Source organism: Rhinopithecus bieti, unplaced genomic scaffold, assembly GCF_001698545.2.
Source record: "Rhinopithecus bieti isolate Rb0 unplaced genomic scaffold, ASM169854v2 scaffold_32014, whole genome shotgun sequence".
Lineage (NCBI taxonomy): Eukaryota > Metazoa > Chordata > Mammalia > Primates > Cercopithecidae > Rhinopithecus > Rhinopithecus bieti.
In genome coordinates, this window is record NW_016813639.1 from 201,087 (window position 1) to 214,723 (window position 13,637).

General features: G+C 40.4%; 1 protein-coding gene across 2 annotated transcripts in view; it reads left to right on the plus strand.

Moving 5' to 3' along the window:
• The first annotated feature begins 832 nt into the window (after positions 1-832).
• The window catches only part of SAMD7 (sterile alpha motif domain containing 7), a 32,103-nt gene continuing 19,298 nt past the window's right edge, over positions 833-13,637 (plus strand). The window contains exons 1-4 of one of the 2 annotated variants that reach the window (XM_017848794.1): positions 833-1,081; positions 4,649-4,748; positions 8,491-8,617; positions 10,249-10,373. In XM_017848794.1, coding sequence (XP_017704283.1) covers positions 4,733-4,748; positions 8,491-8,617; positions 10,249-10,373 — 268 coding nt within the window. In that variant the 5' untranslated portion in view covers positions 833-1,081; positions 4,649-4,732. The remainder of the gene's footprint in view (positions 1,082-4,648; positions 4,749-8,490; positions 8,618-10,248; positions 10,374-13,637) is intronic. The other variant, XM_017848795.1, reaches the window with a different exon arrangement.

A 13,637-nucleotide genomic window follows, 5' to 3' on the forward strand; every position in this document is an offset into this window, starting at 1 on the left:
TCTACCTTGTTGCCTTCCCTTTCCCAAGAAGGGCTCTTCTGAGATGAGAAAACTAAGGCTCAGAGAAGTTCAGTAACTTGGCCAGGCCATACAGCTAATGAGTGGTGGTGCTGAGGCTTATTGAGTCTGTTGGTCATCTAAGTCCTTGCTGTTGACCACAGCTTTATGAACAATAACCCTGGAATAAATACAATCAGTTCTATGTGCTATTTTAATGAGTTCAACAGCCAATGATAAAAATGTGTGTCAACAAAGCAGGTTACCTTCAAACTGGAAGCCTAAAGCATTACTTGTAACACAACTTAAATTTCTTATATTCAATTCTTATTTTGTACTTCCCACTAGTAAATTACTAGGAATCAAAAAATATGGATGTTCTTTTCAAGCCAAAATGTTTCTCTAGCAAATATAACAGGTCACATTTTCAAAATTCTGTGTTTTCCCTCTCATATAGATCACAGCTCTCACACGGACAGTGAAGGGTTTTCTCACTGCCTGTGAGAATTAAAGTACAGTTTTCCATTATAGAAGCTTCTTTTAAAATAGACTGCCATCTTTCATCAAATATTTCAGCTCTGTGGAAAATAACTTAGGTTTTTTTCCTACTTGCAAAAGAAATGTTTCCACTTGAAACCTGTTGGAAATATGGAATAGGCTATATTGTTCCATCAAAGAAAATCTTATTACTTCTTGGCATAGTATTTTTCTTTTGTGTCAAGTTGAACGGTGGTATTAAGTGAATGCCCACAAAGCATCTTAAAGGCTAAGGAAGGATTACACTAAAGGCTAAGCCCTGAGACAGGTTTATGTACCTTGCAGGGCACTTTCCTTAGGCTTAACATCTTTTAGCCTATCTGTAGAGGATATCAGAGGGCAAAGTTTCTGTCATGAAATAGGACTAATCAACTTAGTTGAATTTGTATTTAAAGCAAGGTTAAACTGAATTAAGACTGTTTTTGAAAGAGTTGTCAGATGTACTTTTCAACCTGCAGCCAGAGGAGCTTCTGAAGTTGGAGGCCAGAAAGTCTTTGTATGGTTCTTCCATCTGTAATATCAAAGACAAGAAGTCTTCGTAGAGGATGTAAGTATATAACTCCACGCATTGATTAGTCTAATTGAGGCTAGTTACTCTGAGTAAAATGTACACATATAAAATAAAAGGACATCTTTATCTTAAAAGAAATGCTTAGGTTTATGTGTACACTTTATTAGCTCTATTACTAACAATATGTGAGCTAATAAATTCCTACTTAACTGAAGATACTAACGAGTACAGATGATATACCACTCTTGCCAAATAAACACTGCCTGGTCGTAGTTTTTGGAGTTTTTTAAGTGAAAGTAAAATGAAGTGTATTTAAGATAAAGTCAGTTCAAAGTTGTATGTAAATTTACTGTTGTTTTATTATCTTCAAATAGATTTAAGTACCTACCTCTATGTGTTACTGCTGTATATTTACTATACATTATTATTTCCATGGCCCCCATTGCTGCAGATATCTATATTCCAAAAATTGTCGTGATGTATGAACCATGAAATGTCAGAGTAGAAAATTTCAGAAAAACATTGAGGAACAATCAATGATAATCATGAAACAAAATCTATATTGATATTCCTTAATTCATTCTTTAAGACTACCTAAAATACCTACTATTCAGTTCTGTTATATGAGTATGGCTAGAATTTCACTGTAGTCTCTACAGATTTCTATATAATGGACTTTGCTTCACAATCTTTTGAAGACAGTGAACGTAATTTATACAAACTGTAGTTGCACATAAATTATGTTGAGTCCAGTAGAAATTACATAATTTCGACTTATTTAATGATGACAAAGGTTTACCTTTTTGGTTACGATATTTGTAATTGTGCCTAGAAGCTGACATTTCAAGAAGGCATGGATGGATCTAATGAAAATGAGCTTCCAGAGTAAAAAGAAATAAGAAGTGAGAGCAGCCAGCACATAACCCACTGTCTTCAGTGCTTTCCAGGGTATGTGCTGTGGTGAAATGCAGTTAGAAAAGTACTAAAGCTTATGCCTTTAGGAAAAGTGAAATACATTTTAGTGGCACTGCCAAATGCTTCAGTATGAACTGTCTTTCTAAAGTTCTCCTCTGTCCTTGGCAGAGATGGGTAGGGGAGCAAGATATGGAGAGACCCAGGAGAAGGCCTATTTGGGTTGTGCTCAGAGCAGAGTTGGAGGAGATGGGCTACAAAGACCTCTGCAAAACATAAGTAGGAGGAATTACTTTGGAGTTGTTGGGGTACTGCCTAAGAGAAGGCCAAGAAAACTCAGAAGAAGCCAGGCCTGAATTGTAAAAATTGCTCTCATTTTAATTTGAGAATTTACATGTGTTTGTCTTACATTTATTTATCCCAGAACTGTGGAAACATTTAATTCTACTGATCTATATTTCGCACACAAAAACTTACCAGATATAGCAGTTACTGAAAAGTTATTTCATTTTAGTGTATGTAACCAGAAAGCATGCATCATATATACCATAAATATTCTACATACAATTGCTCAAATCCAGGATTTTCTAAACTCAAATTGCACTGATTTTAATGAGTGATCACAGTATAGCCAATAACAGACAAATATAATAAAATTGGCATCTGGCTGCTGGGCACTGGGAAATCATTCTGTGAATATATGCTGATTTGGCAAGGGTTTTAGTTCATGAAGTTCATGTCTTACTACTACTGCCCTAATCAGTTGAGACAGAATTAGCACTAGGTAAATCGTCTATGTGCTGCCTGGAGGGGTTTGTTGAGGGTAAGAGTCTGAAGACAGAGATTAAGGAATCCTCATCCTCCTAATGTGCTGGGCATCCAGGATTAGAGCTCTGGGTCAGAGAAATCCAGCCTGAATGCAGACCTAAGCACCACTGCACTCCCTCACTTTGGGATTACCAGACACGCTCTGCACTGAAAATTTATATTCCAGTCTGCACTTTTACTGGAGCATTTCATCTGCTACTGCAAAGTGACCTTAGTTTACAATTTTTCCATGTGTGTCTAAAATAGAAAGGGATGCCCTGAAAATATGAAAGTTCACATTTAAAGACTCATGCTTGATCATATGACTCAGTACCCTCAAAACAATGGTTTTAAGGCAACACAAATTTGGAGTTTCAAGTATCTACCTGACTGATGAAGTGAAAGATCAGATCAACCTTAGAACGTTGCCTTAAAAGTATTCTGATTTTATTTGCACAAAATTATATTTTGGGCAGTGCAACTATTCTGTATGATACTATAATGGTGGATAAATGCCATTCTACATTTGTCAGAACCATAGAATGTCCAACACCAAGAGTGAATCCACACGTAAACTAAGAATTTTGGATGACAATGATGCATCAGTGTAGCTTAACTGATTGTAACAAATGTACACTCTAATGTAGGATGTTGATAGTGGGGAAACTGTGCATGTGTATGTTGGAGGAGGATATGAAAACACTCTGTACTGTCCACTCTATTTTGCTGTGAACCTAAAACTTCTCTGAAAAATGAAAGTTAAAGCTATGTAATTTGAAGTATGTGTATGATAACAGATGCAAAAGAAACTAGGCCATCCTTTTCTTTAAGGAAAATTCGGGCATCCATCGATATGATAGTGATAAGTAAATAAGTACTAGTTCGTAAGTACAAGGATTAAAAGAAACTAAGGAAGCCAAGTGGAGGCCAAAACTGTAACACACAGGATCTGCTGATGCCAATGACTCATCGTCTTGCCCAGGGACTTCCATGACATGTGGACATTTCTGCAGGCACTCGGAATAGCTTGTGTTTTAGATTAAAATTTGGTGGAGTGATTAAAAAACAATGAACCACCCCTGTGGCATTGTAAAAAGAAAGCAAGCCAGACCCAAGAACCATAGAATCAAGAACAGATATGGTAGCAAGGATAGCTTTGATGGTACATTAGATAACACTGGTCCTTTCCCATTGGCCAAATAAATTTAAATAGTTCTGAGTTCTCCCACTTATTTCACATAACTTGTGACTAATGGTAAAAAAAAAAAAAAAAAAAAAAAAAAAAAAAAAAAATCCTGCTGTTTTGTTGCAGACAATGGACCCTACAGGGCCTCATATAGATATGTCCAAGCCTGGCAAACCTGGTATTTCAGAAGAAAGGCATTTGTGCCAATTAACTAGTGGAATGACATTAGAAGGCTGCCACATTGCCTCAATAGCACTAGTCACTGTTGCTGCCCTACCTTACATCTTCTTGGCCTCCTTCTGAGTTCACCTGCAACCATGGAAGTCATTTCCCATCTGAAGCACCTGCATCTCCCTGTTTCTCAGTCTGAAGGTTTTGTCCTGCACCACAGGAGCTTGTTGTGTCTAGCTCAAGCATAACCCATATGCAAAGGAGAACTGTGCCCTCAACCAGTGGCCAACAGAAGTTGATGGGCCAACTCTTTGTCCTTCATGGGGACAATTCTGAGATGTGTACCGTAGGTTTCTTAGAGGGCTCCCAGCAGGGTTGAGCACCAGTTACCCACAGTGAAAACCCACACATTAATTCACTCACCCTTTATTGACTTGTCCCTTCCTGGTCTTGCTTTTCTGCTCCCTCACACGGGCTTCCTGGGATTACCTCCCAAATGAACTACTGTACTTAAGTTATTGTCCTAGGGCCTCCTTTGGGGATTCCAAAGTAAGACAATCTCATCTCCTTTCGGTGATTCATCTCCACGGCTTTTCCCAAAGGTAACATGTATGAGGAAGAGAGGTAGTGAACCTCTAAGCAATTCTTGCTCCTCTCTTTCTTCCTTTTTCCTTCTCCTTCTTCCTAACTTGTCTCAGACATCACATAGGATACAAGCTGAGCCATATATTTATGTAATTTGTTTTTTTTTTGAGACACAGTCTCCCTCTGTCGCCTAGGCTGGGGTGCAGTGATGCGATCTTGGCTCACCGCAACCTCTGCCTCCTGAGTTCAAGTAATTCCCCTGCCTCAGCCTCCCAAATAGCTGGGACTGCAGGTGCCACCCCTGGCTAATTTTTGTATTTTTAGTACAGACGGGGTTTTACCATGTTGGCCAGGCTGGTCTCGAACTCCTGATCTCAGATGATCCACCTACCTCGGCCTCCCAAAGTGCTAGGATTACAGGCGTAAGCCACTGCACCCAGCCTGAGCCCTATATTTTTTTAAATAGCCTTATTGAGGAAAATTTGATATAAAAGAACTGCACATATTTAATATGTACAATTTGATGAGTTTTGTCATATGCATAATCCATGAAGCCATCATTTAATCAAGGTAACAGACACAGCCAACACTTCCTAAAGTTTTCTTGTGTCCCTTTGTTTTTGTTTGTTTGATTTTGTGGTAAGAACACTCAACATGAAATTTACCCCCTTAACAAATTTTGACATGCACAATGGATGAACCTGAAGGACATTATGCTAAGTGAAAAAGCCAGTCACAGCAGGACAATACTGCATGATTCTTCTTCTCTGAGGTGTCTAAAATAGTACAACTCATAGAAGCAGAAAATATTATAGTGGTTGCCAGAGGCTAGGGGGTGATGGAAATGAAGAATTGTTGTCCAATGGGTAAAGTTTCTTTTATGCTAGACAAGTAAGTTCTAGATAACTGCTGTACAAAATAGAGCCTATAGGCCAGGCGTGGTGGCTCACACCTCTAATCCCAGCGCTATGGGAGGCTGAGGTGGGTGGATCGCTTGAGGTCAGGAGTTTGAGACCAGCCTGGCCAACATGGTGAAACCCCGTTTCCACTAAAAATACAAAAATTTAGCCGAGTGTGGTGGTACGCACCTGTAATCTCAGCTACTGGGGAGGCTAAGGCAGGAGAATTGCTTGAACCCGGGAGGCAGAGGTTGCAGTGAGACAGGATCATGCGATTGCACTGCAGCCTGGGCAAAAGAGCAAGACTTTGTCTCAAAAAACAAAACAAAACACAAAATACAGCCTGTAACATCAAAAATTCTATCTCACTCAAACTTCTGCTAGAGACCATCAATTCATGACACAAATCAAAATTCAACAGTTTTTCAAAATGCAACACCAAGAGATGTCCCCCGTTGTTCTGTTGTAAATGGTCTAGAGGGAAGAAGGTGGCTGTGCACCGAATCCCATGGGGAGTACCTAAGATTTCAAGTCGCGGGCCAGGGTCCTTGCCAGAGTTGTGAGCCCGGCCCACCTCTGACCCAGCCTGTGTTCTCTGCTGGCATCCTCCATGGCTTACAGGCACCTAGCAGAGATTTTTTATTCTAATCCTGATTGTGCCATGGTAACTAAACTCTCTGAGACCACTATCAGAGAGAAAAGTATACTGACCTCATAGAAATACAGTGAAAATAAATGGAGATAAAGAACTTTAATATGTATGTATGAATGGCAAAAGCCGATGTCAGGTGGTCCCTGGACTTGGATTTCCAATTTGATCAGTGGGGTTAGGTCTGAATAAGAAGCTCATAAAGTGATTGTATATTTAAATACCATTATATTTTTAGTATTTGAACCGTGTGAATGAATTAACCTCTATTTTAAAAATTAAATCAAACACACAATTAAATATACACACAAGGAAAGAAAGGTCACTACTTTGAAAAGCAGAACATTTTCTTCCTAATATCTTTTTCTTCAAACATAGTTGCAGGTATCTCAGATTTTTAAAAAACGATAAGAAAACCCAATTATTGGCCGGTCGCGGTGGCTCACTCCTGTCATCCCAGCACTTTGGGAGGCAAGCAAGACTCCGTCCCAAACAACAACAACAACAACAAACCTTTATTTATTTTTCATTTTTAATTTTCATAGGTTCATAGGTGTATATATTTATGGGGACACGTGAGATATTTTAATATGGGAATACAGTACATAATAACCACATCAAGGTAAATGGTGTATCCATCACCTCAAGTATTTATCATTTCTTTGTGTTACAAACAATCCAATTATAATTAGTTATTTTTATTTTATTTTTCTTTGTTTATTTATTTTTGAGATGGAGTCTTGCTCTGTCACTCAGGCTGGAGTGCAGTGATATGATCTCAGCTCACTGCAACCTCCATTTCCCAGATTCAAGCAATTCTCCTGCCTCCGCCTCCCGAGTAGCTGGGATTACAGGCGCCTGCCACCATGCCCAGCTAATTTTTGTATTTTTAGTAAAGACAGGGTCTCACCATGTTGGCCAGGCTGATCTTGAACTCCTGACCTCAAATGATCCACCCACCTCAGCCTCCCAAAATGCTGGGATTACAGGCATGAGCCACCGCACCCGGCCCTATAGTATTTTTGAATGTACAATACATTATTGTTTACTCTAGTCATCCTGTTGTGCTATCAAATGCTAGATCTTATTCGTTCTATCTAACTATATTTTTGTACCATTAACCATCCTCCCTTCCTCCTCCCACCCCACTACCTTTCCCAGGTAATCATTGTTCTACTGTCTGTCTCAGAGCTCTCAGATTTTTTAAAAAGTGGGAGTTGAGAATGAAGGAGAAGCTTAAATGACCTGTTTAACTAGTACTTGTTTTTATATTTAAAATCATTCAAAGGATATTAAAGAACAAGAAATGTCAGGAAAAATGTCATCCCTTTAAAAGTAGTCCTTTTTTCTAATCACTAGTTTCTGAAGGTAAAGCATATAAATATTTGTATTTATGTAAATTTGGCTATAATTTGGTCACTCGTTCTAATTAAATACAGTCACATGCACTCTGTATCCATTCTAATTAGATATATTTTTAGACATTAAAATATTCTCCTCCCTCCTTTTCTAGTGTTAAATCTTATCAACTAAATAGGAATATTTTTCCAAAGATTGAACATTGGGAGAATTTATGCATTTGTACCTCTGGAAATGTAAGAATCAAAGTAAGTTTGTACCTCTGGAAAAGTAAGAATCAAAGTAAGAAAGGAAGTTGGGGCCAGGCACGGTGGCTCACACCTGTAATCCCAGCACTTTGGGAGGCTGAGGTGGGTGGATCACCTACAGTCAGGAGTTCAAGACCAGCCTGACCAACATAGTGAAACCCCATCTCTACTAAAAATACAAAATTATCTGGACATGGTGGCACACGCCTGTAATCCCAGCTGCTCCAGAGGCTGAGGAAGGAGAATCGCTTGAACCCCAGAGGCAGAGGTTGCAGTGAGACAAGATTGCACCATTGCACTCCAGCCTGGGCAAAAATTGAAACTCCATCTCAAAAAAAAAAGAAAGGACATTGGTATTTCTGGAATCTTGCAAGGCTAGTTTAATTTTATTATCGCTTGCAGTTTGGTATGGTATTACCTGTGAACCCTGCAACAAATTCCGAGGGCATACTGATAAAACACTGAGTTCTACAATTATATGTGGGGTTTTTGTGTAACTAAAAGCTTGGTGTAGCTAGTCTTCCCAAGTGTTGTGAAAATACAAAAGGCTTTTATTGTGCTCAAGAAGAATTCAAATAGTTCACAAAAAGTAGAGTTATTTGTTGAAGTGTCTGTCTGGTTCTTTTTAGAACTCCACCAGTGGCGAGAGATATTGATGACAAACTTGGTGATGGCTGTGAACCCTTTATTGACACCAACAGGGCAGCAGACGATCCCACTGATTCCCTCACCATTTGGGCCTCCAACTGTGGACAGGTATTTCTCTTCAATATCATAGTTTGATCAAAGAACAACCTGGACAATCATTAAGTTTTGGAATGATGTTAAGTCCAGTGTTGTTTTATTGCCTGATGTTATTTGAGTGAACTGTGGTGCAGTAATTCAAGTCAGGTCTTGACCTGCTGGCCTCACCTTCAGGACGTCTGCTGTCATTTCTCCTCTGAGGCCCGCTTGACCTACTCACTCAGCAAACAACTAATGAGCACTCACTATGTGACAGTCATTGTGCAAACACTGGAGTATTAGTCTTCTAGGGCTGCCATAATAAAATACTGCAGACAGCCGGGCACAGTGGCTCACGCCTGTAATCACAGCACTTTGGGAGGTTGAGGTGGGCAAATTAGATATTAGGAGTTCGAGACCAGCCTGACCAACGTGGAGAAACCCCATCTCTAGTAAAAATACAAAAAATTAGCCAGACATGGTTACGCAGGCCTGTAATTCCAGCTACTCAGGAGGCTGAGGCAGGAGAATCGCTTGAACCCAGGAGGTGGAGGTTGTGGTGAGCTGATACCATGCCATTGCACTCCAGCCTGGGCAACAAAAGTAAAACTCCGTCTCCAAATAAGTAAATACATAAATACATAAATACATACATAAATAAAAATAATAAAATACTACAGACTGGATGGTCTAAACAACCGAAATTTATTTCTTGGTTCTGGAACTGAGAGTCCAAGATCAAGGTGCTGCAGGGTTGGTGTCTGGTGAGGTCTCTCTTTCTGGCTTACAGGCAGACACCTGCTCACTGTATCCTCACATAGCACTTCCTAGTGTGCATTTGCAGAAAGGGATCCCTGGTATCTCTTGTTCTTAAAAGGACACTAGTACTATCGGATTAGGGCCCCACCTTTATAGTATCATTTAATCAAAATTACCTCCTTGAAGGCCCTATTCCAAGTGCAGTCACATTAGTGGTTAAGGCTTCAACATGCTAATTTTTGGAGGGGAGGGGAAACAAGTCCATAATAACTGGGTACCCTGGATTTCCTGTGAAGAAACAATTATTTCTTTTCAATAAAAAGTAAATTATAAGTATTTGGGTTGCACACTCTGGAAATAACCTAACTCCCCCCCCCCCTTTTTTTTAAGAATATTTTGACATTCAGGAGAGAAAGCAGAACTCATCATTTATTCTTGTTTATGGAGTGTGAACAATAAAGTGGAACTTCTAGAGACCACTGAAGTTTAGAAAAATAAGTTGTCCACCCAGGTACTCAAACATTGATCCCAGATGGCAAACCCAACCAAAAGTATGTCCATTAAATGAGAAAAGAATTTGGGGTCAGAGTAGATCATTGGTCATGAAAAATCAGAAAGCAGTGTTGACTTACTTAAATCTTTTTTTCCAGACATCCCTAAAACTTTCCTTTCCTACTTTCTCATTTTGTTGTCAGCTGGGTCAATCCTGCATGAGTAGAGTACTTCCTGATCTTTCCACCATATTTCTCCATAAACTCATAAAGACTCCAGGACTTTTGTGTTTCATTTTCGGAAGAGATGATAGAATCCCATAAGGCAATAGCAAAATCTCATTGTCTCAGCCATGGAAATTGTGTACTCCGACCTCATTTTACCTATTTTATTTTATATCTTTTTGTTCTCAGAGATGTATTGCCTTCCACTGTAGCTCCAACTGACCCAAGACAGTTTTGCGTTCCTTCCCAATTTGGATCCACTGTTCTACCAAACACAAATATGCCAAATGTGTTGTCCAGTCGGATCTACCCAGGTATGAGCAGCAGAAGTTTGGCTCTCATCTGTGGAGTCATTTTGAACTAGATGGATGCATAAGTTTGCCATCATTTTACTGCTAAATTTTGGAGGCAGGACTGTGTGGTGGTTGTGTCTGTAGTCTCTGTCATCACCACCGAGGTTCAGATCATGGTGCTACCACTGTGTGACCAAGTGTAAGCTGCTTAACTCCTCTAAGTATCAATTTATTCATGAATAACATGAAGAACTGCAGTATTACTATTTGTCTTATCTTACACATGAGGAACTGATAAAGTTATGAGGAGATTAGAACTGAGAATTAATGGGGCTTAAGGCAGTTTACATGGGCCTGACGGTCATAGTGAGAATTTGGCTTTTATTCTGAGTGAAAACGGAAGCCGTCAAGGGGTTTGAGCAAAAGAGCAACAGGGTCTGACTGAAATGTTACCAGAATAATTCTGGCTTCTGAGGTGGGGACAAACCTGATGGGATCAGAGTTCTGGAAATAAACTGATGGGAATTAGCAGGCTATTAGAATAGCTAAAAGATTATGACAGCTTGGTCATGGATGGTGGCAGTAGGAATAAGAAGAAGTGGTTAAATTCTGTAATTATTTTGATTGTAGAAACAACAGGATTTTCTCACAGTGTGTATGTGGAAGGTGGAAGAAAGAGATACTAAGAATGACATCAAAAATTTTGGTGTGAGTAGTTGGAAAGATGGAGTTGCTACTCATTGAGTTGAGGAAGATTGTGGAAAGAACAGAGTTCTTGCGGAGAGAGAGAGAGATCAGAGGCTCAGCCTGCTCATACTACATCTGAGATGTCTAATAGACACTCAAGTGGAGAGGTCAGGAAGGCAGCTGAAGTGCAGGGAGAACTTCTGAGGACAACTTGGGGATATAATTTTGGAAGTAATCAGCATATATGAGGCTAGATAAGATCACCTACGGAGAGAGTGTAGATATAAGAGTCAAAAGGAGCATCTCTGGACCCACTAACAGAGTCCAGAGATGAGGAAGAGCAAGCATGGGAGAAGTAAAACAAGCGAGGGGAACCAGTGAGGTAGCAAGAAACCCAGGAAAGCATGGTGGCCTGGAGGCCACAGGAAGGAAGTGTGGAATGTTTACATCAAGCTAATTACTATATGCCTGATCTCACATATTTATCACCTTTTTTTGTTGTTGTTGTTTGTTTAAGATGGAATTTTGCTCTTGTTGCCCAGGCTGGAGTGCAATGGCACAATCTTGGCTCACTGCAACCTCCACCTCCCCAGTTCAAGCAATTCTCCTGCCTCAGCCTCCCAAGTAGCTGGGATTACAGGCGTGCACCACCACGCCCAGCTAATTTTTGTATTATTAGTAGAGACAGGGTTTCACCCTGTTGGCCATGCTGGTCTGGAACTCCTGACCTCAAGTGATCCACCTGCCTTGACCTCCCAAAGCCCTGGGATTACAGGTGTGAGTCACCAAGCCCGGCCATATTTAACACTTTTTGTGGTCAGAAGATTTACAATCATTTTATATTGGACTATTTTAAGGAGAGAGTGAGCAACTGTGTCAAGTGTGCCATTTGCAGAGCAAGTAAGATGAAAACTGAGAATATATCATTATTTTAGTGTTATGTGGAGGTCATCAGAGATTTTGATATGAGCAATTTCAGTAGAGTCGTGTTGGTGAAAACATGACTTGTGAGGGCTCAGGAGAGACTAGGAGGTGAGAATTTCCTCACAATGTTGAAGCTCAAATTGGTGTATCTTCTCTCCCTGCAAAACTATATTCATAAGCTTATGCTCCACAATTCCAGCACCTCTTAATAGATGGGAGCAATGTGAAGGGAAAGCCTGACACAAAAAGAAATAGGATTCATGCCTGGATCAGTGAAGAGACTGGCCTGCCTGGATTTGAGCTTGTTTCTACCACAGGTCACGAATCCATTTAACTGCAACGAGAGCAAAGCATCCAAGCAAGGGCCAGATCTAGAACTGGGCCCACCCAGTGAATTGGTTCAAGGACCAAAGGAGACAGTCCAACAGCAGATCCTGGATGGAAGCCACCTGGCAGCAATCACCCAGTAATCTGTGGTCCATGATTACAGACAGCAGGCCAATAGTCTAGTAAAACAGCTGCACTGCAGGCCAAGCGTGGTGGCTCATGCCTATAATCCTAGCACTTTGGGAGGCCAAGGCGGGCAGATCACGAGGTCAGAAGTTTGAGACCAGCCTGGTCAACATGGTGAAACCCCGTCTGCACTAAAAATACAAAAATTAGCCAGGTGTGGTGTCACATGCCTGTAATCCCAACTACTTGGGAGACTGAGTCAGGAGAATCACTTGTACCAGCGAGGGGGAGGTTGCAGTGAGCCAAGGCCATGCCATTGCACTCTAGCCTGGACTTAGGTCAGGTCTCCCACCTCAAGGCTGAAGTGTAAGAGAAAGCAAGGGCAAGATAAGGCCTCAGTCCTACAAAAACTGAGCTACTAAGTAAGTTAGCAAAATAGAAACTAAGACAGGGATCTATTTACAAAACAGGGATGTTAGGTAGCAGTAATTATGCAACTGAACTAACATTATGTTTGATGTTGCCTATTTGGGAAAGAGAAAGTATAGGAGGAAGTTTCTTGAGGATAGACCTCAGAGGGTTCTAAAATCCAGGCAGTTAGTATTGTGCTGTCTAGACTGGACTTCTTGCACAGACTTTCTCTGTGTCCATGGGCAGTATGCCACGAATTGGTAGCTTCATGCATGCCAGCTGTCTAAAAGAGAGTATCTCGAAGCCATTGAACTACAAAAAAACTAGAACTTTATGGTTCGAAGGATTCCTGGTGATCACTTCATCTAACTCCTAGATTTTACAGATAACAAAGAACCTCATTTTTTAAAAAGATCTAGTATGATTTCTTTCAAGATAAATTATTAGTAGAAATTTAATGAGCTGTACTGGCTTGGTGGAAAGTGAGTATAAAAACTTGTTTCTGACTGGGTGCGGTGGCTCACACCTGTAATCCCAGCACTTTGGGAGGCCGAGATGGGCAGATCATGAGGTCAGGAGATCAAGACCAGCCTGGCCAACATGGTGAAACTCCATTTCTACTAAAAATACAAAAATTAGCTGGGTGTGGTGGCACATGCCTGTAATCCCAGCTACTCGGGAAGCTGAGGCAGGAGAATCACTTGAACCTAGGAGGTGGAGGTTTTAATGAGCTGAGATCGTACCACTGTACTTCAGCCTGGATAAAAGAGCAAGACTCTGTCTCAAAAAAAAAAAAAAAAAAAAAAAAAA